Below are 25,331 nucleotides of genomic sequence, written 5' to 3'. Positions count from 1 at the left end.
AGTCAGTGCTCTTAACCCGCCTTATAAGCCATCTCTCCAGCCTGTAAACAGAGTTCTTTGTTATGGCATGTAAATTGCACTAGGAAGAAAAATACACTTAGAACAAATCAATTATTCTAGATCAGGTCCAAGGATGAGGCCACAAGTGTGCACTATGGAAAAGCAAGGGCATGTGAAACTGTTGCTTTGAACTTGTGAGCTTATAGAATGAAACACTGCTTTGAACTTACTATTGACATCTTCTGGGACTCCCTTTTGTTTAGCATTTTATCTGTGAGGTAATTTTATAAAGAACTTTTGTCTAAGAAGCTATAAAAAGGCTGGGAGAAAAATAAATGTGTAGATGTCAGGCTGACTTCCTTTTTTATGTTTTTTCTTTCTCTGTGGAGCCAGTTATTTATTTCGTAGTGTTCTGCCTGCATATATACTGCAGGCCAGAAGAGGGCACCCGATCTCATTATAGATAGTAATGAGCCACTTTGTAGTTGCTGGGAACTGAACTCTGGACCTTTGGGAGAGCAGCCAATGCTCTTAAACTCTGAGCCATCTTGCCAGCCCTCACAAAGAGTTAATGAGCTTCTCGACAGGCCAGTGAGAGGCCCCTGAGTTAAAGAATAAAGAGTCCAAGTAATTCCATTTCTTTTCCTAATCTCCTACTGCTATCAGCAGGAGTCACTTGCCAGAAGCCACCAGTCCTGGTCCCCAGAACAGTAAAAGAGGGTTAGTGACCAGAGGGCATTCTCCTCTGCTCTGCGCCCCACATCGGTACCTGAGTGTCAGGGTGGAACCCTGACAGTTCACAATTTCAGTTTTCTTTACAGCAAAATAGTATTGCACAGAGTATATGTACCACACTGCCATTAGCCAGCCGTCGATCAGAGAATGTTTACGTACGTTGTATTTCCTAGCTACTGTGTATGGCAGCCAACATGGCTGAGCAAGTATCTGTGGAGTGAGAAGTCCTTTGGTCATATGCCAAGGAGCAGTATAGCTGGATTATATGGTTTATTTTTTTGGCTTTTTGAGAATTCTCAAACTTATTTCCATAGTGGCTACACCAGTTTGCAATCCTCCCAGCAGTGAACAAGGGGTTACCTTTCCCTACACGCCCTCTAGAATTTGTTAATGGTTGTTTTATTGGTTTTATCCATTCTGACAGAGATGAGATGAAGCCTCAAAGTTTAATTTCTGTTTCTCTAACTCTAAAGAATGATGAATACTTTGAGATATATGTTAGCCATTTGTATTTCTTCTACTGAAAACGTCTGTTCTGATCCACAGCCCCTCCCCCCTTTTTCTGGCAAGAAAGTCTACAATTTTATTGGGCCTGTTATATAATATTATTAAACTAACCCTAAATGCCATGTCTGAACATTTATTCCTGCAGTATATACATATATATATTCAGGCTGCAGACTACAGCAAGCAGAATCTGGCTGCACTAGGCTTTTAACATTTTATATTTACTTATGAGAGTGTGTGTATATGTGTGCTTGCACATGTGCCATGGTGTCTCTGTTCCGGCCTTACATTATGTGGGTCCCTGGGATTGAATTGAGCCCATTAGGTAGGATACCAAATGCCTTCATTTGTAATGTCTTTTTTTTTTTAAGATTTATTTATTCTATATATATGAGTACACACTGTAGTTGTACAGATGGTTGTGAACCTTAATGTGATTGTTGGGAATTGAATTTAGGACCTCTACACCTCTGCTTGCTCTGGCCAACCCCACTTGCTCCGGTCCAAAGATTTATTTATTAAAATAAGTTCACTGTAGCTGTCTTCAAACGCACCAGAAGAGGGCATCAGATCTCATTATGGGTGGTTGTGAGCCACCATGTGGTTGTTGGGATTTGAACTCAGTACCTTTGGAAGAGTAGTTGGTGCTCTTACCCACTGAGCCATCTCACCAGCCCCTGTAATGTCGTCTTTCTCTGCACTGTTCTCTGATGTCCTGTATTTTTAGACTGGCAGCACCTGTCATTTTTTTCCTGTATATTTCAAGGGCTCAGTAGCTACATGTGGCCAGTAGTAACCAAACTGTACACGATAACGCAGGCAGAGACAAAGGTGGTTTTGCTTCTAGGGCCAGCTCAACTGACAGGAGCTGTTTTAGGAGGGGCACCTGTAGAATGCGGTGCAGGTTTTCTTTTCCTTTCTCCATTCGTGATATCTGGAGTCCTTTCAAGGGTCCTGGTGATGGATGATAATCTGAGGTCTCATCTCTTAGATGAGCTTCTCTACATCTACGAATTCACCCCAAGCCTGGCTCTCCGGGCCACGCAGCTCTTTGTTCTCGTTTTGCCGCATTGACCCCTCAGCCTGACGTCGCTGGATTTCCACCGCAACACTGCAATGGGCGGAGCCAGAGGGCGCGCGGCGCCCAGGCTTCCTTTTGATTGGTGGGTGGCCGGGTTTTAATCTTGCTTGCCAAAGTGGGGGGGAGGGGGTCCGCTGCGCTCCTTGGATCGAGAAATCTGATTGGTCAGTTGTGTGGCGCGAGCAGTGGGTGCACCCCACGCTGATTGGCAGGAGGGACGCACGCATAGAGGGGGGCGGAGCCGGAGTCCGGGAGTGCTGCTCCCCGAGTGTGTGTGGAGCTGGGTGGTGTTTGGTGCGGTACGGCGGCCACTCAGTTGCAGCAGAGCAGGTGCCATCCTGTGGAAGAACCATGAAGCACTACGAGGTAAGCAGCGCGGGGCCCTGGGCCATGATTACCGCAGACCGCAAGTGTCCTGCAGGGCCTCGGAACCTTTTTTTATGGTCTGACTCTCCGCCATGGCGCAGGCGCAGTGTAGTCTCATTGCGCATGTGCAGGGGGGTATTTATAAACCTGCCACCCAGGTTGTTTGGGGATGCCTTTTCTTAGGGTCTTGCAGGGCCTAGGAGAAGCTTGCAGCTTCCTTGCAGCATCCTTGATGGCCTGAGTGGCAGGTGTTCAGGAGGAGTGCGGTGCGGAGCACTTGGTTTTGGTACGAACGATTCTCTTGCACAATCCTTGCACGTTGTCAGCGCCTCGGGCTCAGGAGGGGCTCTGCAGCCAGCCTGCCTCTTCCGACCTTCGCACCCACCTCGCCAAGATGCCTGGGCGGCGAGGGAGTTGGTTCCAGGGTCACGCCAGCCCGTGACCGCCAGGGAAGAAATCTGAATGCGCAAGACCATTCTGGAAGCTCATGTCTTCTGACTGTATCTTGGGTCACCTTTCCTCTTAAAACCAAATCTTCTAATGCTCTTCTCGACCTGATGATACTAATTTCGTTGTTGCTGACTTTTAAGTAATCATCATAAAACAGTAACTCACTGCTCACATTCATAGTAAGAATACATTAGTCAGGGCTAACTACCGTATTACTGAGGTTTTGTTATGTCCTCAGACTCATAGTCCTCTGCGGAGGGATTTGTAGTTTGTTACTATGTAGGTGAAAGTCAGAGATGTCCAGTGAGTTGTTGGAAGGTCCCTGCTAGTAATTGCAGAACAGAAAGGAAATGCAGATTTCTTTTCAAAGGCATAGTTTCTAACCACTAGCAGTGCGGTTCCGGGTAAATGAAAGCTGCCAAGCTGAGAGTTGTGTGTATTTCTCCCCTCAGATCTTAAATTTGTGATGAATTTAGTCAACCTCAGCCTAGCCTTAGGTTAGGGTTTTTTTTGTTTTTTTTTTTTTTCCCCTTCCCTGCCTGCTCCCTCAGTTTGTAGTGCTAGGCTTAGAACTCAGGGCTTTTCTCCTGCTAGGCAAGTACTCTAAACTCTCTTTGATCTTGTAAAACTGAAGCTGTACAGCAGTGTACAGTATCTCCCCATTCCCTCCTCCCCCAGCCCCTGGCAACCACCACTTGTCTCTGGAAATTGGCATACTTCAGGAACCTCCAATACATAGGAAATAATCCTATTTTTTTTTATCACAAGTTGAATACTAATATTGCTATTCATCTTCTGTATCATGATTATTGTTGGTAGTTTTCCCAGGGCCTGTGAAATGAATCTTGAAATCCCCAGTCTTTTTTCTTTTTTTTTTTTTAACATGATGCCAGAGGACCAGAGATGGGAGTCTGCAATCCTTACGCCCCATCAACTCTGTGCTTTCAAAAGGAGGTTTGTTCCCTGGGGTGTTTTTCCTTTCCCACCCCCTCTCTTGCTCTGGGGGAAAAGCCATGTTCAGTTTGAGAAGTACAGGCGGATGATGGAGTTTGCAGCCAATCATTTTAATTTGCTAGTAGAAAATCAGGCCAGGTAGGCTTCTGAGACTTGGGGCGGGTGCTTTGTTTCAAGGAGTGTGAACACAGCCTGAGGCTCACAGTTTGGCCTGGAAAACTTGATCTGGTTTATTTCAGAGCCTGATTTCTCCCAGTGCCTCGATGGGCTGATGGTAGTTCCTCCGGCAGAGCAGTTGTATGCACAAGTGTGCACACACGCGGCTCGGAGGCTCTGGGTTCCACAGCAGCACAAAGGCAGGGAAGAACCAAACTGGGGAATAGGGGTGGAGCTCATTTGGTAGAGCACTTTCCTAACCTGGGTCGGATCCCTGGCCCTGAGGAAAACCCGGCAAGCAAGCTGGTACACGCCTGTAGTTCCAGGTCTTGGGACATGGAGGCAGAAGGATGCAAGGTTATCTTCAACTACATAGTGAGTTTGATGCCAACTGGGGCTAGAGATCCTGTCTCAAAAATGCAAACCAAATGAAATAGACAAAAATAAATAAATAAATAAATAAATAAAAACAAAGTTTGAGGGGCCTGGAGAGAACACCACAGGAAGACCAACAGAACCAAGTAACCTGGACCCTTGGGGTCTCCCAGAGACCGAACCACCCACGAAAGAGCAAACAAAGGCTGGACCTGGGCCCTCCACACATACGTAGCAGATGTGCAGCTTGGTCTTCATAGACAACTGGAGCAGGGACAGAGTTCCTGACTGATGCCTGCCTGTGGATCCTGTGTCCCTAACTGGGCTGCCTTGTCTGGCCTCAGTGGAGAGAATGCGCTTGGTCCTGCAGTGACTTGATGTTCCAGAGTGGGTTGGTAACCAGGGGGGCTTCTCTTTTATCAGAGGAGAAGGGGAGGGGGTGGGGGAAGCTATGTGAGGGGGGCCGGGAGGAGAAAGGGGGCTGTAATGAGTATGTGACATGAATAAATAAATAGATAAATAAATAAAATAAATGGGAAAAAACCCCAAAAAGCCAATGTGACCTTGGTGAAAAAAAAGTTATTTCATATATATATATATATATATTTTTATTCTCTGTTGACATTTGTTTAATACACACTGAGGCCATAGTTTTGGGACAGGAGCATCTGCTATCTTCTAGCCCAGTTTGCAGAGCCATTTGCAGTACCATTTTATTGGTACAGACCAATAAAAATGGGAGAGATGCTTTCATAGTTAAGATGGGGAAAAGTGTCAGCTTAATCCCCATTAAGAGCAGAGCTCTGGGCTCTTAGGCCTGCATGCAGGAGACCCTGAGTTCCAGCCCCAGCCCTGGATAAAACCAGGCGTGGTAGTTGATGCTTGTGATTGATCCCAGTACTTGGGAGGTGAAGGCATTAGAATTACAAGTTCAGAGTCATCCTTGTCTAGCTACATTGTGAATTCCAGGCCACCCTGGTAGGATGGCTCAGCAGGTAAAGGTGTCTGCTATTGAACCTGAAGACTTGGGGTTAGTTCCTTTTAGTTCCTGGAACGCAGGTGGTGAAAGGAAAGAACTCCCACAGGCTGCCCTCTGACTTCCACTTGCATGCATCAGTGTGCATCACAGGCTGCCCTCTCTGACTTCCACATGCATGCATCAGTGTGCATCACAGGCTGCCCTCTCTGACTTCCACATGCATGCATCAGTGTGCATCACAGGCTGCCCTCTCTGACTTCCACATGCATGCATCAGTGTGCATCACAGGCTGCCCTCTCTGACTTCCACATGCATGCATCAGTGTGCATCACAGGCTGCCCTCTCTGACTTCCACATGCACGCATCAGTGTGCGTTCAATTACAATAAATAAAAATGTAATTTTTCTTGAGGTAGAATCTGTGTAGTCTGTGTAGCTCTGCCTGACCCTGAGTGGCCTGGAACTTGCCTTGTAGACTAGTCTGTATCTGGCCTTGAACCAAGGGATCTCCCTTTGTCTTCCTAAGTGCTGGGTTTAAAGGCGTGTGCTACCACAACAGGCTAAAATTTTAATTTAAATAACAAAGTAATAGATACCTTTGAAGGACTGAGTCGATCCTTTGCCCTCTTGCACCTCTGTCCACTGGGAAACCTCCCGTCTCAGAAGCCTCGGAGGTAGTGAGACAGTTCATCAGGTAGAGATGCGTCTTTGAGGCCTACCTGAATTTGATCCTTTCACCCCACAAGGTGGCAGGAGAGAACCAATTTCTGGAATACAATGAATTTTAAGAAGGAGAAAGACTTTTTGCCCATAGGAAGACACCACAGATATAATGAAGTACAGTTAATTATTTTTGGATGTTGTGGTGCTGAGCTGGAACCCAGGGTCTTTCTTGCACAGGCTAATCAAGCACCCTGCCCCCAAAGCCGCGCCCCCCAGACTTGGTGCTCAGGGGCTGGAGAGATGGGTCGAGAAGACCCAGGTTCAGTTCCCAACATCACCAACATTCTGTCTACCCATCTGCAACAGCAGTTCTAGGGCCCCAGCACCCTCTTCTGTCCTGTGGGCATTGCATAAGCTAAGTGCATGTGATGTGCATGCAGGTAAACAGCCCTAAACATGCAGGTAAACAGCCCTAAAAAGAGCCAAGCTCAGAAAGGTTCAGGACTTCACGGTCAGTTACGGTCACAGGGAAGACCCAAGGCACAGTGGATTCCACCTGGAGTGCAGATTGCGGCTTCTTGGTAAGTTTCCTATCAGCACAGTTCATTGCTTATTTATCAGTAAAGAGACTCCCTTCCCTGCCTAGGCCTAGTGGAGGGGAAGCTTCCTGAACAGGGAATATAACTTAGGATAGTTATAAATCAGCAGGGTTGTTGGAAAACAGCTTATCCTGGGCTCAGGGTTTCTTTTTTAAAATTTTTTTATTAGTGTTTTTGCCACTGGAGACGGTGCTCGGAGAGCATGCCTGTGGTAGCTCGAGACAGATACTGTGCCTTGTAAATCTCCTGAGAGTCATCCATGTAGGGAGTCTCTGTAGCCCAGGCTGACCTTGAGCTCATGGAATGGTGAGAGTTCACCATGCAGGCTGTAAAGGTAGCTGTTTAGTACCTCGCCTCAGGCCAGTTCTTGCCTGCCTGGCTCTCTCTGAGGACTTAGTATGAAAATTTTGAAAGTAGTTTTTGGTCAAGAGACATTGAAAAAAATTACTGTATTTTTTGTTTGTTTGTTTTTAATGTCAGGCATTGGAGCCCAGGGCCTTTCTTGCATGTGCCACTAAACTGCATCCCTAGGCCTGATTAAAAACATTATGGTTATTATTATCATTATCTGTGTGTGTTTGGTGTATGTGAATTTGGGCAGGGGCCAGAGGAGGGTGTCATGTGCCTAAACATTCTTGGCCCAAGTTTTGACGCAGGAACCTGAGTCTGGGCTAGGCTGGAGGCCAGCGATCCCGGGCACCACTCTTCTGTCCATCACAATTCGGGGTTCTGGGATCCAAACTCAGTGCCTATAAACCACTGAGCTTGCCACTCCAATGCCCCTCATTTTTTGTTGTTGTTTTTACAGGGTCTCACTATGTAGCCCTAGCTAACCTGGAATTTGGCCACTTAGACCAGGCTAGCTTCAAACTTAGACTAGGCTAGCTTCAAACATAGACCAGGCTAGCTTCAAACTTAGGTGCACTTGGCTCTGCCTCCTGAGTGCTGGCATCAAAGGTGTGTGCTTCTAAGCTCCTGGAGTTTTAGACAGGCTCTCACTATGTAACATAGGCAGACTTGGATCTGTGTTCTTCCTGCTGTGGATTATTGGCGGTACAGACTTGTGTCATCACGCCTGGTGCTATGAAGCAATTGCAGATAACAGACAGGTAGGTGATAGGTGAGGAGAAAGTAGACCTGTGTGCAGGCACCGAGTCAGGCCTCAGACCGAATTCTGGTATGGCTGCCTGACAAAATGGTTTGACTCAATGGATGGGCTACCTTCTCAGCCTGTCTGTGCTCGGAATGAAACTGTCCTTGGAATGAAACCTGTGTGGTTGTGAAAGGACCATGAAGGTTAGGGAACATCACGATGAAGCTAGATAATGCTATTAAGGCTGTGTGTGCAGGAGAGCTTTGGGTGTGATACTTTTTAGTTTTAATTTAGTTTTGGTTTTTTTGAGAAAATTTTTTCGGAAGCCCTATCCTGGAACTCAAGAGAGATCCGTTCTGCTCCTGCCTTTCAAGTTCTAGGATTAAAGTCATGAATCTCCACGCCTGGCCAACTTCTTTTTAGATTGCTCTTATGTGCCGGTGCCAGGTGTGCTACTGTGTCTGGCTGCTCTGAGCACGTCACAGCTCTCCTGATTGAGCATGCCTCAGACCATGAATATGGATACATATGGCTTGTGCCTTGGGCACGCAGTGGCTCAGCTTGCACACCTCTACAGAACCCATAAGCTGCACGGCACATTGGGCCAGCAATCTCAGCCTCGACACCTGTACTGTGCAGATGGGAGCTGACCCTGCCCGGGGCCAGCCCCCTCCTTCCATAGCTGTATTTGTACTGATTCTCCGTCCTAGGAAGACAGCAGGGTATGTAGGCTTTGCAGCAGACCTGGAGTGGGATCCTTCTCTGCCACGGGAAGGGGTGGGGCCGTGCACATTCTTTTATTTATACTGTATTTTATGTATATAGGTATGGGTCTTTTGTCTGCATGTGTATATCTGTGTACTGTCTGCGTGGCATCAGATGCCCTGTGGTTGGAGTTATAGTTGTGAACTGACTGGCGAGTTCTGGGTCTTGAACAGCGATGGCCATGTTTGTGTTACAGGGTGGTCTCTTCCAAGCTTTGGTGCTCTGGTGAGCATTAGGTGCACACACTGAGCGCAGAGGAGGCAAGCTGAGACTGAAGGACCCTGGGAGAAGCTGATGGTCCCGATGTGTACGTTAGGTCAGTTATTGCTAGGGACGACTTAGAGGCCCATAGAGCACCACAGAGCCTTGCTTCACTGACTCCCAAGTGGAGAGAGGAACGAGTGGCCTGGACAGACTGGCCAGTGCACAGGGCTGATCCAGAAAGAGACTTCTAGTTCTGATAACATTGTTGGCTTTGGTTGAGTGCCTTGCCCTTTGACAGGCAGGTCTGGCTGGGTGGGAAAACTGTTTGGTCAAGTTCAGGTCTTAACACCTTGGTGCTATTGATAGTGACAGCCCAGAATGTTTTAACAGCTGGGGATACTTACCTCAGCTCTGAGAGTGTCGCTAGCCATCACAGTCATAATAAAGCTGTGTGCTCGTTGCCGTTAGTGTTGTGCTCCCCACACCCCCCCTTTTTTTTGGTAATAGACAAGGTCTCACTACTCAGCCCTGGCTAGCTGGAACTCACTGTATAAACCAGGCTGGCCTTGAACTCACAGTCTTCTGAGTTCTGCGATGAAAGGCTGGCACCACTGTACCTGGCTTGCTTTTTTCTTTGTCACTGGGGATGAGCCCAGGGGCTGGCACATGCTGAGCCATTCGTTACTGTTCTCCATCCCAGTTGTCTGCACATACCTGCCTGTGGTCTTACATGTGCAGTAGGTATGGTTCCTAGCCACTTGACATTTGGGGAAACAGAGGCACAGAACAGTAGAACTTCATGTCCGTAAGCTGGCAGGTAGCAGAATCCAGACAGGCCCTGGTGATTACGTACGGAGGGAGGGGTGGTTATGTGACTGTGCAGGACATGGCCTTTGGGGCCACTTTTCCGTTTAGATTTTTCTCAGGTAGGAGGCCAGGATATGGATAGCATTCTTCGGGGCTGCCTGGGAGGCTGAGGTACTGGGCACTGTGCCTGACGGTAGCTAAGTTCTCCGCTCTGAATCATCAGGTAGAGGCAAGTCTGCATCCCTGTCTGCTGCGGGGAGTGTAGCCTACCTGTGGCCCCCCCTCCTTTGTGATGTTGGGGAGCAAACTCAGGGCCTGGAGCAGCCGTGAAGGTTCTCCCATCCTAGCTGTACCTTGTCCTTTTAAGACATAAACTGGTCAGCTGGTAACTATGTATATGAGTGTCTTGCCTGCATGTCTGAATGTACACCACATGTGTGTTTGGTGTCTGTGGAGGCCAGAAGAGGGCTTGGATCATCTGGGACTGGAGTTACAGGCGGTTGTGAGCTCTCATGTGTGCGCTGTGAATTGGACCTGGGTCCTGTGCAGGGCCAGCAGGTGTTCTGAACTGCTGAGCCATCTCTTCAGCCGCCTCCTCAGGACTTAGAATTACTAGTTTACTGTTATTGTGAGTCTGTGTGTGTATGTGTGTGTGTGTGTGTGTGTGTGTGATGGCTCACATGTGGAGCTCAGAGGACTAAGGCTGCTGGGCGTGTCTAGAGTGCCTTTACTTGCTGAGACCTGAACTAAACCCTTTTTCTTTTTTTTTCTTTTTCTTCTTTCTTTTTTTTCTTTTTTTGGAGGGGCCCTGTTTTGAGATAGGGTTTCTCTGTGTAGCCCTGGCTGTTCTGGAACTCGATCTGTAGTAGACTAGGCTGGCCTCCATCTCACCTACTCTCTCTCCCCAGTGCTGGGACTAAAGGCACATGCCACCATTAGACACTTTTCTTTAAAATAAAAACATTAAAAAAAAAAAAGGCTGCCTTTACTTATGCGTGTTTGTGTTTATATACTTGTGTGAGTGTTACATACACATGTGTGTCCGGATGCCAGAAGAGGCCGTCGAGATCCCTTGGAGCTGGAGTTACAGGTCTTTGTGAACTACCTGACATGGGTGCTGGGATCCAATCAACTATTGATTAAGTGGTCCGATTGAACAGCAGCTGTTATCAATCATGGAGTCACATCTCCAGTTCCCACCCACCTCCCCTTTTTTAAAAGACAGATTGTCATTATAGCCTTGGCTGGCTAGGAATTCACTGTGTGGACCAGGTTGTCCTCAAACTCAACAGAGATGCCCTTCTCTGCCTGCAGAGTGCTGGGATCAAAGGTGTGGCCACCCATCTGGTTCTTGCTTTTTTTTTTTTTTTCTTTTTGAGACAGGGTCTCACTGTGAAGCCCTTACAGGCCTGGAATTCTCTATGTAACCCCAGCAGGCTGGTCTCGAACTCACAGAGATCCTCCTGCCTCTGCCTGCTGAGCGCTGGGATTAAAAGTGTGCGCCACCACACCTGCCTATTTTCCTTTTGTTTTTCTTGGCCATTCATACTTTTGAGAAACCCTGTTTGCCTATGTGTTGACTGGATGACTGCTAGTTTTAAGAGTTTGAGCTTGTTATGTACTGTGGAGTATTAATGTCCTGCCAGATGGATGGCTGCTGGCCAAGCTCTCTGCAGTGCCTTGGCCAGGTTTGGGATTGCCCTCATCCCTGACCGGGTCCTCACAGCCCTGCTCAGACAGCAGACACTACCTGGAGCCCAGCCTTCCTTGTTCTGGGAGTTCCATGTTAGACAGGCTGGCTGGGCAGGGCATGATTCTCTAGCTTCCCTGAGGACCTGTGGACTTTATGCCGGGGATGATGAAACTCTCTTACCTGTTGATCTGGCCTAATGTGTAACTGTCAGAGGGCAGCCTATTTTACGTCCTCTGGGGCTCTCACAGAACCATTGCATTTGGAAAGGCACAGGGCCACTGCTTATTTTCAGCCTCGCCCTGCCTTGCTTCCAAGATAAATAGCTTAGAAGCTGGGCATAGTTTTTGTTGCAAGCGGAGCCTTTTCCACTTAGCCCTGGGGAGTACAAGGGCCTGTATCCCTCCTGTGTCCCTCCTGCCACCTTCTGAATCTTCTATCCCTGGAAGGTCTGTATGTGACAGATCCTGTCTCACACTCACAGGAAGTCTCCATTTGGTCAGCAGGATCGGCTGGCCTTCAGGTGTGCTGTTCAGCAGGTAGGCAGACAGCTGTCACCTGTTGTGCCTGCTGTTACTGCAGCTGTCACCTGCAGCACCTGCTGTCATGGCAGCTGTCACTTGTTGCACCTGCTGTCATGGCAGCTGTCACCTGTTGCACCTGCTGTCATGGCAGCTGTCACCTGTAGCACCTGCTGTCATGGCAGCTGTCACCTGTTACACCTGCTGTCACAGCAGCCAGCAGCTTCTCTAGGAGCCAGTACTGCTGCTGCCTTGGCCCCCTGAAGTATCCACATCCCACCCATTCCTGCCTTTCTTATTGTAATTAAAAAAAATGATATTTTGTTATTAACTTATTGTTCAGATGTTATAGACTAATAGAATCCCATCATTGTAAATAAAATTTTTAGTACAGTAGAGGTGATTCCTATTACTCCTTAAGCAGGAGATAGTGATAATAAACAGTATAATATATGTGTGTATTTTAAAATGTAATTGTGTGTGTGTGCGCGCATTGAGTCTTCTAGGCAAAACCTACAGGACCGCATTCTGAGCCCCATCCAGATCCAGGTGTATCTTTATTTTTGAGATAAAGTTTTTGCCATGTAGCCCAGGCTGGCCTGAACTTGAGATCCTCTTGTTTCAACCTCTCAGTGCTGGGGTGTCTAGCTTCCAGGTAGGTGTTTAATGGGATGGATGGATGGAGGGTCTCAGTCTGACCTTTCCGGTGTACTGCCAGTACCCTCCTGTGTGCTCCCGTGTCTAGCGCTGCTGCTGTTTGGAGGGAATTATTTTCACAGCCTCTGGCAGGCCTCTGCTTCCAGACTACTAATTCTCTCAAAAGGATCCCTTAAGAATTCAAGCCACAGCTGGGGTTGGTGGTGCTCGCCTTTAATCCGAGCACCCAGGAGGCTGCAGACCACTACAGGCATGGAATGAGTTCCAGGTCAGAGAGGACTGACTACACAGTGAAACGCCATGTCAGCAGTCACAGCAAAGCAAGCAGATTTAAACTCAAGTCAGGCCTCTCCTCACCCAGCCCTTAGGACCGTCTGCCATGTCACCTCTGCATTTCCACCTCATCTTCTTCCTCTCATGCATATGACTCCAGACCACACATCTGTGAGCATCTGTTCCGCTTAACTTGAGGCCCTTGGCACAGCTGCTCTTCTGTGAGGATGGCCACCTTCAGCCTTGATTCTTTCAGGGCTTGACCGAGAGCCCCATCAGGGAGCTGCATCCTCACCCTCCCTCTCCTGACAGGATTTCACTAAGTACTCTAGCCTGGCCAGCCCGACACTCACGTAGGCCAGGCTAGCCTCACACTCAGATCCACCTGCCTGTGCCTTCTGAAGTATGACTAGGGAGGTTTTTCTTGACCACTTTGTATAGAAAACTTCATGTACGTCCTGCCTCCACCACACCTGTGTCTGTCCCGTGTGATGTTTTGTGATGTGATGTCACCTCATGTAGACCTATTTGCTTTACATATTCATTCCCTTGCTGTCTTTCCTTTACGCTGGGGGTTAAAACTAGACCTTATATATGCTCAGCGAGTTCCTGGCAAAGATGTTTGTCCTAATGTGGCCGGCTCTCCAGATTTCCAGTGTCTGGAATGTGCGTTGGTTTTTCACAGTCAAAGGGGATTATTCTGGCAAGCTGAGCGCATGCGGCGCATGCGTGGACTCACCTGCCTGCCGGCTTGGGTGGAGCCAGGGGCGGGCATAACGGACAGTGGCCGTCGAACACCTCTAGTCAGTTCATCCTCAGGGTCTCTGGCTTCCTTAAGCTTCCTGGCTTGCCCGAGTCTTCCTGTCCAGAAATGGAGAGAGGCCCGAATTAGACCTTAATTGCAAAAGGGCAGCAGGTGGGAGGACCTGTGAACAGGACAGGCACAGCCCTGGAGGAGGGCAGAGGTGCTGAGACTGCAGCTCCCAGATTGAGAGCTCAGGCACAGTAAGGGACAGAGGCAGGCGAGGCTCAGCCCTGTGAGTTCTTAGCCCTGTCCTGGGGCTCGAGACCTGTGCCCCCAGCTGCAGTTTCTTGTCAGCCTGGAGAGCAGCAGGGCAGATGTGCATGCTGCCTGCCCACAGCCCTGGGACACAGAAGGAGGGTAGGGGAATCACTAGGTGAGGCTCTTGGGGTGGGCCATGGCAGTATGGTAGGGGTGTTTGGAGATGGCTGTCCCTTCCGGTCCCAGGAAGTGTTTTATATTTTTTTGCTGAGGATGAAATCTTGGCCTTGTGCATACTAAGCACCTACTGCCCACTTTGATATAGACCCGCCACCAAGAAGATAAAATTTTTTAATTATATTTTTTATGCATGCTAAGCCAGGTCTCAGTCCTGTCTGTGGGAACTTTGAAGTCATATATGCCAGGCAGTAGTTAGAATCTCTAATGTTGGCACCTAGGACAGGGTTCTTCCTGCCAGTCCACTGGGTACTACTGTAGCAATCTGTTATTTTTTATTTGTATTTGAGACAGTATTTTGCTGTGTAGCCCAGGTTAGCTTTGCCTGGGACAACCTCTGCCTCATCACTGGCACCGGCATGCTTAGCCCATGGCAGTCCTCGTGAATGCACATGCAGCCTGAGGGTTAGACGCCCACAAACCTTCCCGTTTGCCTTTCTGACCTTAGCTAGTGTTGGCAGCTAGTGTTGGCGACACTCCTGCTCTCCCAGGCGGATGGTGGCGGTGGCCTTCACCTGCTGTGGGAAACCATGGAATTGTTGCTCCATCCTGCCTTGGCGTCTCTGGACTTAGGAGGTGTCTTGGGTGTGGCCCACTGTACCATGCTGGTCTAGCAGAGGTGGGTACATAGGGTTCTGGGGTCAAGAAATGTGAGTCAGCCCTTGGCTCCTCTGTAGCATCCATATGCCCTGCGTAGGTGATACTGTCTGCATGCATTTGAAAATGGAGACTGGCCCTTTAAAATCAGATTTGCTGTAGCCGGTCTGTCTTTGTCTCTGTTTCCCTGTCTCTGTCTCTCTGTCTCTGTCTCTCTCTCTCCTTTTGGATAATTGGATTTAGGCATCCCTTTCTTTGTAACAGAGCCTCACATATACTAGTCAGATGCTCTGCCATTAATCCGTACCCAGTTTTACTATATTTCTTTAATCCTTTATGGTGCTAGAGGTCAGTGCAGCTTTTTGATGCTTTTTGAGACAGGATCTCACTGTGTAGCCTTGCTGGCCTGGAACGTAACTCTACAGATGAGGCTAGCCTCAGACTCATAGAGATCTATTTTCCCCTGCCTTCAGAATGCTAGGTTAAAAGGTGCACAAACTAACTTTAAACAAAAAATTATGTCTCCGGGCAGAAACAGAGGCAGGCAGATCTCTGAGTTCAAGGCCAGCCCAGTATACCTGGTCAGTTCCAGGCTAGCCAGGGCTGCCTAGTGAGATCCTGCCTCAAAAACAAAACAAAACAAAAATCCAAACAGAAAAATACAGTGTGTGTGGGCGTGCTGTGGAGCCTGCATGTGGAAGTCAGAGGTTATGCCACGGGAATCTGCTCTCTCCTTCACCACGTGAGTTCTGGGGATAGAGTTTCTGCATCAGGCTTGGTGGTAAGCATCTAAGTGCTGAGCTATCTCTCCCCCACCCCTCCCCCCTCCTCCTCTCTCTTCCCTTACCTCTTCCCTCCCTACTACTTCCCTCCCCTCAACTTTCCCTCCCTACTCTTCCTCTTTCCTCCCTTTACCTTCCTTCTGCTCCCTAGTCCTCCCCTCCCCTCCCCACCCCTCCCTTCCCTCCCTCCTGCCCCCTTTAATTGCTGTGGCCTCTGTACTCGGTGCCAGTCCTGGGTTGAGAGCTTGTGAACATAGTGTTCAGAGTGGCTTCTGTCGAGGTGCAACGGGCTGGAGCTCGAAGTAACCTGATCATAGGCCAAGTATAGGCGGTCAGCGTCTGCGCTGCCCCTGTCTGGGGTAGCCTGTTCCCACTACTGCTCCTAGAGAGGCTGGCTAGCAAAAGACCTGTCCCTTGCCCCTGGTGCACCGTGGAGAAATGGGTTCAGATGCCAAGGCCACTGGGGAAGGACACGTTTGGGCTAGAGCAGGTGCAGTCTGTGCTGGCAGCAGAGAGCAGGCCATCAGCTATCACAACATTATTAGGGTTACTGGGTATTTCTGGAAAGTAAAAGAGAACGGGAGCCAAAGCCATTGAGCTGGAGTCTCGGATGAACGCAGGGAGGCTGTGTGTCTAACTGGTCAGCTGCCTGCCCTGTGCTTGGGCCAATGGTTGGGCCAGGTCTCTGCCCTCTGGGCTCAGCAATGTCCCTAAGAAGAGTGTTCATGCCCTTTTGCCTCAGGAGTGCTTGCAACAGCTGACTGAAGGACCAGAGAGGTTCTTTGAATCTTCACTTGGGGTTTTTGGTAGCAGTGAGTGCAGAGAGCATGTTGCCCCGCCACGTGGAGATACTGACTGTGTGGCTGTGTCCACTGTGGGGACCCGTGCCAGGGCTGAGAGCCTGAGGGAGCGCTGGCTTGCTCTCTCCACCACTGTGGACTCATGGCTGACCTCCTGCCTCAGGCACTCCTAGGTGACCCAGTCTGTAGACCGTGCTTCCTCATCTGGAACATGAACACGAAGCCTGCTGTGGTGGTTTGAGTAACAGTGGTCCCATAAGCTTACGTGTTTAAATACCTGGTCCTTAGCTGGTAGAACTGTTGGGAAGGATTAGGAGGTGTGGCCTTGTTGGAGGTGTGTCACTGGGGGTAGCTTTTGAGGTCTACATCTTTCCCAGCTAACTTTCTCTGCTTTGTGTGGTTGGGTCTCAAGATGTAAGAGACAGTTTCAGCACCATGCCTGCCCCCTTGCCATGCTCCATACCCTGATGGCTGTGGACTCTAACCCTGTGGAACCATGAGCCTCAGATTCAATGCTTTTTTTATAAGAAAGCCTTGGCCATGGTGTCATCACAGCAGCAGAGAAGTAACTAACACCCACAGTTCCGGCCCTGTAGGCACTTATGGAGCCGGGCAGGGTTGAAACTGCTTACCAGTGTCCCCACCTAGAGTCATCGGGCAGGTCCCATAGTTGAATACCCAGAGTTCCAGGTGTGTAAGTTAGTGGCTGACCTGGAAAGCTGGTCGGAGGCACTGAGCTAGCCTGGGACATGAAGGGCTTATAGGCAGAGGACCTTGGAGCAGCAGGGCTCCCGCATTTGTGAAGAGGTATATGCAGCTTGAGTCCTGTGGCACGCAGACATGGCAGGTGTGACCCGTCCAGCCTGGCCTTGATGGGGCTGCTCCTTCCTACCCGGCTTGGCAGACCAGACTCTTGCTCCTTCGTCTTCAGGTTCAGGCCATTTGGGGGTCTGCTGCTTCCATCCTGTCTGTCTAGAATCCAACCATTGTTCCTCCTCTCTTGTCCCTCCCCGTCTCGGTCTCCCTGCCTCTGCCTCCCCCTGTCAGACTGTCCTGCCAGCACTGGCACTCGTGAACTCCCGAATGAACCCGTGTCCCTTCTCTGCTCAGAAACCCTATGTGACTCCCATCTGAGCCCAGGCTAAAGCCAAGGTGCTCCCTGGCCTACAGGCCTGCTCAGCTGTGTCTCTCCCTTCCTGCTCCTCAGCCATGCTGGGCACCTGACTAGGACCTTGGTATTAGCCTCTGCCTGGACCGTCCTCCCCTGGATGGTGAATGGCTGTGTCCTTCCCCTAGCCTAGGGCCTTTTGCTGGACAGCTCGCTCTCAGGGAGATCTTTATTCCTTTACCTTATTTTCAGCTTTATATTTTTGAGACAGGGTCGTTCTGATCGGCTTGGATCTTTGTAGGCCCGACTGGGTGCTCCCTGTGCTGCTTCCGAAGGACGGGATGGGTGCTGCCACGCCCAGCTGCCGCTCTGTTCTTACCTGCTCCGTCCCCATCTGGGTTTCCCTCAACTCTAGGTGACAGGTTGCATCCTTTTGTCCTTCCCTTTGCTCCTGCTCCCTTGACAGAGGCTTGGGTTGAGAGAAAGGCTTGGTAGTGTTTGTTCCCATGCCTGAGGCAGGGAGAGTGGGGAGGCAGGCAGGTGGTGGCTCCCCAAGGACTCTGCTGCTAAGTGGAAGAGTGAGGTTAGGGTTTCTTTGCTCCCCAGAGCTGTGTGCTTGCCCATTATCGCTAGGACTGTTTCTGCCGGCCATCCTTCCGCCTCTTGGCACAAGGGGACAATGGAAAGTATTGCGGCCTCTATTGGCTGTCATCGCCCCTTTCCCTGTCCTCCCACATGGCCCCTTGTTGCTTGTGTTCAGGCTCACTGCCTGTGTGAGCTGGGTGGGGCACGATCCTTCAGTCCTCTGACCTTGGGTCGCTGCATGGATGCATGTCAAGGTTGCAGGACAGAGGGGCCTGGCTGGCTCCTGGCACCTCTGTGAGTGCTCCTCTGCCATAGTCAGCCGTATGATATCCATGTGCTTTTTCTCTTTCCCGGAGCACGTAGCCAAGGGCAGGACAAGGTGGGCCTCCCATTTTCTGATCCTCCCAGAGCTGGGATCCCAGGCACACACATGTCAGCACACCTGGCCACTGCTGAGCGTCTATTCTAGATTGCTGTGTGAATGCTCGGGTGGTTGTCTTCTTGCCTTTTGCTATCTTAATTCCTATAGTGAGCATGGGCCGCTGAAGTTGGAAAGAGTCTGTCACCTTGTGGCTGAGGAGGTGGAGAGCTTGCGTAGAGCCATACAGAGAGGTCTTTTAAAAACGTAGTGTCCAGGGATGTGTGTAAACCCCACTGTGCCTTGCAGAACCTGTCAGGTCTGGGTCACCACTGAGGTGGTCATGCTGGAGCCTGTGAGCTGATCCATTCTCTCAGTATGGGGTGCCTTAGAACCAGGGCTGTAAGGCCTGGCAGCCTGGAGTGCAGTGTAGGCCCTGAAGCTGACAAGGGAACAGCAGCCTCTTATACCATGGCCAGGTCCTCGTCCCAAGGGGTAATACTGAACCGGGCTCTGCCTGGGATCACTTGGGTGTTAGAAAACAGCCAGGCCCAGGGCAGCAACAAGCTCTCCCTGGTCTCGCCTCATTCTTTTTTTTTTTTTTTTTTTTTTTTTTTTTTTTTTTTTTTTTTTTTTTTTAGCAAAAGCTCGGTGGGCTAGGGCCAGTGGACAGGCAGTAACTAGACTACTATCTGTAGTCTTTTTTTTTTTTTTTTTCTTGAGACAGGGTCTCATGTAGCTCAGGCTGGCCTCAAACTTAGATGTTGCTAGGGTTGGCTCTGAACTGATCCCGAGTCCATCTGCTGATTGCTGGGGTCACAAGCCTATGCCACCCTGTCTGGTGGGGTTACTGTTTTAATTGGTGCAGTGCTGCGGTGCCCAGGAGCCTGAGGCAGGAGGCGTGAGCCTCCTGTGTAACAGTGACACAGGGCATGCTTCTCTGCCTTTTTGTTGCCCTGCCAGGCTGGGACAACTTCAAGAGTGCTACCTTTGTGTCTTAGAACAAGGAACAGACGCTCTCTCTAGTGTGCCAACCTTGGTCTTGCCACACAGTGGTGTGCCAAGGCCAGCATCCACCCCTCCTCCCCCCGCCCTCTGCTCCCAGCCCTGGGGTGGGCTTCCGTTCTTAGACTGCTTTGCTGTCCTTGACCTTGGGCTGGTCCTAGTTGCTGTTGGCTGCAGCCGGGCCTCGTCATAGCAACCTCTGGGTGAGAATTCTTCACAGACTAGTGGGACTGTCATCGCAGAAGCAGCGCATGTGCCGTGCCAGGGCTCCTGCCCTTGTGTTTGTCTTTGACCCCTGACTATTGTGCTTTCAACAGCAGGTCCCCCACCTCTGCCCCTGGCCAGCTTGGGGACTCAGGTTACACCTCATGGGCCACCCTTACCCAGATAAACATCTATCTCACTATAGGGGTCCTTCCTTCGCTAAGCTCTGATTTCTCCCCAGCATGGGCAGAGCCTGCTGGCTGCCTGCCTTCAGGGGTCACCCTGGCTGGGGCACCTTTCCATCTGTGCCCTCTGACCCCTGACTTAGGTGCCCCTCCTGGTTGTACTCTAGGCTGGCTTCAGTGTGGATGGGGGTGTGAGATAATTACATGGCAGGGGTGGGGGTGGCAGAGGTTGACGAGTGCGGAGGGGACCAAGGTCTAAGGTGCACGTTGATTCCCCTCCATCTCCTTAGCCTGTTCCCTGGAGCTGTTTGGTCTTTTCTCTTTTGGTGGACACTTTGCCTGTCTGTTACTGATTGGGCTGGGGTGTAACTTGGTGCAGTATCTGCCTTGCAGTGTGAGAGCCCTACATAGAATCCCCTGAAGCCAGAGCTTTTGTAGTGCAGTTCCTGTGACTGAATAGAGTGCATAGTCCAACTGTGTGTTCCCGACAGCTGTACTTCCTTAGCACTTGGGAAACTGAGACAGGAGCATTCTGAGTTTAAGAACTCAGACCCTGTCTCACCCCTGAGTGATACCCCTCCTCCCAAAAAAGTACACAACCTAGTGGATTTCATCACCTTTTGGAATGCAGGCCCCCACCTCTGTGACTGGCACCTTTGTCTTACCCACAAAGAGCATGTGTCTTTCAGCATTCCCCCCTCCTCTTCGTCCCCCCCCCCCCCCGCCCCAGGTTACCAGCCGGGTTCTGTCTATCCTGGTCTGGTCCTGGGCCTGAAAGTCTGGTTTCTTTCATCTCGCCAACCTTCTTGCTACACTTAACATACCTTTTATCTTGGTTTTGAAATAAATCTAGAGGCTCAGAGAGTTGCAAGAACGGCCCCTGGCCCACTGGGCCTTCCTAGACCTATGCCTGGGGGGATGGCGGCTGTGTGGAGTTTGGGCTTGTGCAGGCCGTGGGAGGCCCCCTGACTCACCTCTGCTGCAGGCAGTCCCTCAGCTTGTGGCTTGGGATTGCTCTTCACCGTGGCCCCTCTCCACGCGCTCTCCTGCTGCCCACCAGTTGGTGCACCACGGCTCCTGGCCTGGCTGCAGTGCCCCAGCTGGGGGAGAGGCTAGGATTTCAGCCCTCCCCGGCAGCTGGCCCAGTAGGGAGAGGGGCTGGTTGTATTTTAAGCTGTTGAGTGGTTCAGCAGGAACTCCATGGCCTTCCCTCCCAGTGCACACTGTGCCGCCCTCCTGTGATTCACATGGACTCTAGGGGCTCAGCAACTATTAATATAGCCCCAGCCCAGAGCCCTGCCACCTCGCCCCTTCTAGCACATTCCTCATGTGCTCCTCCCCTCTCGGTCCTCTTTAGAGGGGTCCCAGCGTATGACAGCTCAGTCTGGCACTGATTGTCCTTGTGTGGATTCAGCCATCTGCCCCAGAGTATGCTGTGTCCATGATGTAGGCTCTGGCACATATGGGCAAGCAGGCCTGGGTACCACTGCCTGGCATAGGAACCTTGCTCTGAACTCAAGCCCAGGCCCTACAGGGCAGCATCACTGTGTAGGGTTACCTCCGTGGGGGCTTCCCGACCTGTACATGCACACATACACACATGCATACACTTTCTGTGTGCCAGCACCATGTCGGCCCACCCATGCCTTCTCAAGGACCCCTAGCAGATCTGGGATCGTGCCATGGCCTCTGTTGTTGGGAGCATGTAGGTGGCAACAGTTGGCTTCTCTGGCCTGTGATGCCCCCTTCTTCTGGAAAAAAGTGGCAGATCTCCGCATAGCCCTTGGGTCTCCCCCAGCCAGCATGGGCAGTGTTGAGCATCTTCTCTGACCTGCTGGGTCCGATGGGTCAGATCCCCTGGGGCTCCTGCCTCCTTACCCTGCCCCTATGCATATTTTCTGGCCTCAGCCTGCAGGTTTCTCCTTTGGGGACTGTGGACCCCAGGGGTGCAGGCAGGGTATGTGTTGGGAGGGTATGTGTTGGGCTTTGGTAGGCTCGTCCATGGGTGAGCACATTGTGTTGGCCTGATGTGGTAGGAGCTGTGAGGAGTGAGGCGGTGGAGAGGGAGGTGGAGGGACTTGGGAACTCTGCACCAGTACCTCTGGAATTTGTCACCTCCCTGGGAACACAAATGCACAAGGGAAATAATCCAGTGTCCCTTACAGCTTAGAAGTGGAAATGGATGATCTGTCTCGGAGATTCTCCAGATAGCTGGCATTTCCCCAGGCTGGGTAACCTGTTGGCCAGGGCTGCACACCGGGGCTGGGCTTGCGGCGCCTGCCATGGCTGTGGGCCTTTTCCTTCTTCATGCCCCTGGCACTTCTGAGGGCCTGTGCCCACCCAATTAACTGCCTGTATGAGGGTAGCCCTCAGGGGAGGACTGTGGCTCCTTTGGTGGGGACTCGGGCTGAGATGGTTTTATATTTAGCCAGGCCAGGCCCTGGTGCCACTCGGGTTACATCTGGCGTTGGCGCTGGCTGAGCCTGGTCAGACACAGGCTCCCTTCCAGCACCGAGGCAGAATTTGATCATGCTGCCCGGCCCAGCTCACAGCAGCTTTGTGAGGAGAGGTCGGAGGTGGGGGCTGGCGACTGGCAGTGGGCACCACAGACTGGAAGGCAGAGCAGGAGGGCCAGCGGCTGTGGCATGGATATCAGCTTGAGCATGGCAGCCAAAGAGGCCCACCAAGGCCTCGATGGTCTTCCCATGCCCATGCCCCACAAAGCAGCCAAGAAGCATAAAAAGGCTGTCCTCTTCTTTGAGGTGGAGATTCGGGATGCAAAGACGAGGGAGAAGCTGTGCTTCCTGGACAAGGTAGGACTGCACCCCTGGGGGTGAAGTGCCAGGAGGGCTGGGTCCCTGTTCCTTACAGCTCCTGTAGGGCTATGCAGGCATCGGTGGCCCTCCCTGTCCTTCAGAAGGCATGTAAAGGGTATTGTCTTCATCTAGAGCAGCGGTTCTCAACCTGTGGGCTGAGACCCCATTGGGGTTGCCTATCAGATATCCTGCATAGCAGATATTTATATTACAATTCATATCAGCAGAATTACAGGTATGAAGTAGCAATGAAATAATGTTCTGGTTGGGGTCAGCACACCATGAGGAACTGTACTAAGGGTGGCAGCTTTAGGAAGGTTGAGAACCACTGCGCTAGAGTGAGCAGCTGGGGCCCCTCTGTGGGGCTGGAAGCTGACAGCCTGGTGTGGGAAGGGACAAGGCAGCCTTGGGAGGGCTCTGTGTCCGTAAAGGAGGTGGAGGACGGATGTACCCCGTGAAGTCAGCTAGCTTGTTCCTGACCTGCCTGTACCTGGACCCCCTCCCCCATCCTAGGCCTGGCTCCCTCCGGACTTACACCTTGTTTTCCTTTAGGTAGAGCCTCAGGCCACCATTTCTGAAATCAAGACCCTTTTCACCAAGACACGTGAGTCTCCCGACACACCTATTCCTGCTCCTGACATACGTGTCCCCCCGCTCCCGACACATCTACCCCCCACTCCTGCCTCCCCTCTGGATGTGACCTGGGCCCGCATGCCTCCGCATGCCTTTCCCTCATCGGCTTGTTGCCTCTCAGCACACTGGAACAGTGAGTGAGGCCCGGCTGACTGGGCAGGCTGCCCCTGTGTGGTCACCAGCAGGAATGCTCTTGTGCTATCTATCCAAAGGGGTAAAAAATAAAATCTGTCGCTGCCTATCCTGTGTGCCCTTGCACAGGTGGGAGGAGCTGGGGGGGGGGGGTCCTAGAGTTCTGGAAGCCTTTAGAGGCAGGCCAAGTTGGGGCGTGGGTAGGCTGAGCCTTGCCAGATTAGGTGATGCAACCCCTGACCTTCTCCTGGCAGACCCGCAGTGGTATCCTGCCCGCCAGTCCCTCCGCCTGGACCCCAGTGAGTACAGCTGTCCATCAGCCTATCCCTTGGGCTCTTGGGGTCAGGAAACCAGGGCAGTAACCAAATACTGACTTCTCTCTGTAGAGGGGAAGTCCCTGAAAGATGAAGATGTCTTACAGAAGCTTCCTGTGGGCACCACAGCCACACTCTACTTCCGGGACCTCGGGGCCCAGATCAGCTGGGTGACGGTGAGCTCTGACTCCTTCCCTGGTCTCTGCCTTCAGCTACCCTGGGGCGACTCACCTTGTCTCTGGGTACTCCCAGGTCTTCCTGACGGAGTATGCCGGGCCCCTTTTCATCTACCTGCTCTTCTACTTCCGGGTACCCTTCATTTATGGCCGCAAATACGACTTTACGTCCAGTCGGCATACGGTGGTGCAGTGAGTGGGCCCGGAGGAAGGTGGGGGTGGGAGGGAGGGTGGAGGCTGGATTGGCCCTGGCTGAGTCTGCTACCCCACTAGCCTCGCCTGCATGTGCCACTCGTTCCACTACATCAAGCGCCTGCTGGAGACTCTCTTCGTGCACCGATTCTCTCACGGAACCATGCCTTTGCGAAACATCTTCAAAGTGAGCACCCCCATTCTTCTTGTCTTGCCTGCCCCCCAGCAGCAGTGCCTGCCCCCTCCCCACCTGCTAACTCATTTGCTCTTCCAGAACTGCACCTACTATTGGGGCTTTGCTGCATGGATGGCTTATTACATCAACCACCCTCTCTACACACCCCCTAGTAAGTGGGTCCAGACAGTGCCCTTACCCTGTGTGACCCCACCACGAGGCTTCCTCTTACAGGGCTCTCCTTCCTGCTTTTTCTACAGCCTATGGAGTTCAGCAGGTTAAGCTGGCACTGGCCGTTTTTGTGGTAAAGAGGCTGGGGCAGCAACCAAGTGTGGTGAGGTGTGGCAGCTGGGTGGGGTGAGGGCTGGCTGTGGACTGACCCCTTTCTCCTTCATAGATCTGCCAGCTTGGGAACTTCTCCATCCACATGGCTCTTCGGGACCTTCGGCCTGCTGGTGAGTGGCTTGCTGGGGCTGGGGCTGGGTGAGCAGGGTGAGGAGGGGGTCTGACCTACTCTTATCCTCCATGCCAGGGTCGAAAACCAGGAAGATCCCATACCCCACCAAGAACCCCTTCACCTGGCTGTTCCTGTTGGTGTCCTGTCCCAACTACACTTATGAGGTGAGGGACTGTACTGCCTTTGTCCTCTCAGGTCTGAGGTCCTGCACATGGTGAAGTGCAGGAGTGGGCTGTGGGGAGTGAGAAAGCTTGACCTCAGTGAGGCTGTGGCCGTCCCCCGGGGCTGTGATGCTGGGCTTCCCTCTCTGTCCTCATTCTGCCTGTACTGTCCACAGGTGGGCTCCTGGATTGGCTTTGCCATCTTGACTCAGTGTGTCCCAGGTGAGTTCCTTGTCCCTGTGCGGTGCGCTGCCCTTCCAGCAAGGCAGCCTCATTCTGATACCCCATTCTGCCCACAGTGGCCCTCTTCTCCCTGGTGGGCTTCACCCAGATGACTATCTGGGCCAAGGGCAAACACCGCAGCTACCTGAAGGAGTTCCGCGACTACCCGCCCCTGCGCATGCCCATTATTCCCTTCCTGCTCTGAGCAGCTCCTCACGGCTCTGCCCAGTAATACTCTCCACCCCTCACTGCCCCTGTCCTGATGTGTGGCTGGCCATGGCTCTCCAGCAGCAACAATAAAACCTGCTTACCCAA

The 25,331-nt window shown here is 51.4% G+C and overlaps 1 protein-coding gene and 2 long non-coding RNA genes across 7 annotated transcripts; 2 read left to right on the top strand and 1 right to left on the bottom strand.

Moving 5' to 3' along the window:
• Positions 1 to 22,503, bottom strand: D830024N08Rik. 4 transcript variants are annotated; one of them, XR_003947410.1, is made up of 3 exons: positions 20,713 to 22,503; positions 6,199 to 13,735; positions 1 to 41 (listed from the first exon to the last, which is right to left on the bottom strand). It is a non-coding gene; the product is annotated as an RIKEN cDNA D830024N08 gene (long non-coding RNA). The 4 variants fall into 4 exon arrangements; XR_003947411.1 differs by lacking the exon at positions 1 to 41 and adding an exon at positions 810 to 4,659; XR_003947412.1 differs by lacking the exon at positions 1 to 41 and adding an exon at positions 810 to 4,655.
• On the top strand, positions 2,538 to 25,331 carry Tecr (trans-2,3-enoyl-CoA reductase). 2 transcript variants are annotated; one of them, NM_134118.5, is made up of 13 exons: positions 2,538 to 2,689; positions 22,501 to 22,551; positions 23,107 to 23,158; positions 23,574 to 23,618; positions 23,706 to 23,809; positions 23,886 to 24,001; positions 24,083 to 24,188; positions 24,276 to 24,348; positions 24,437 to 24,480; positions 24,574 to 24,631; positions 24,709 to 24,797; positions 24,971 to 25,016; positions 25,094 to 25,331. In NM_134118.5, exons 1-13 carry the CDS (start codon positions 2,675 to 2,677, stop codon positions 25,219 to 25,221), a joined length of 927 nt encoding a protein of 308 aa, NP_598879.1. In that variant the 5' UTR covers positions 2,538 to 2,674; the 3' UTR covers positions 25,222 to 25,331. The 2 variants fall into 2 exon arrangements, with proteins under 2 accessions (NP_598879.1, NP_081455.1); NM_027179.1 differs by lacking the exon at positions 23,574 to 23,618.
• Positions 13,704 to 18,106, top strand: Gm51541. Its single transcript, XR_003947413.1, has 2 exons — positions 13,704 to 14,052; positions 14,563 to 18,106. It is a non-coding gene; the product is annotated as a predicted gene, 51541 (long non-coding RNA).

Source organism: Mus musculus, chromosome 8 (genome assembly GCF_000001635.26).
Source record: "Mus musculus strain C57BL/6J chromosome 8, GRCm38.p6 C57BL/6J".
NCBI classification, from domain to species: Eukaryota; Metazoa; Chordata; class Mammalia; order Rodentia; family Muridae; genus Mus; species Mus musculus.
This window is presented reverse-complemented; position numbering and strand designations above follow the sequence as displayed.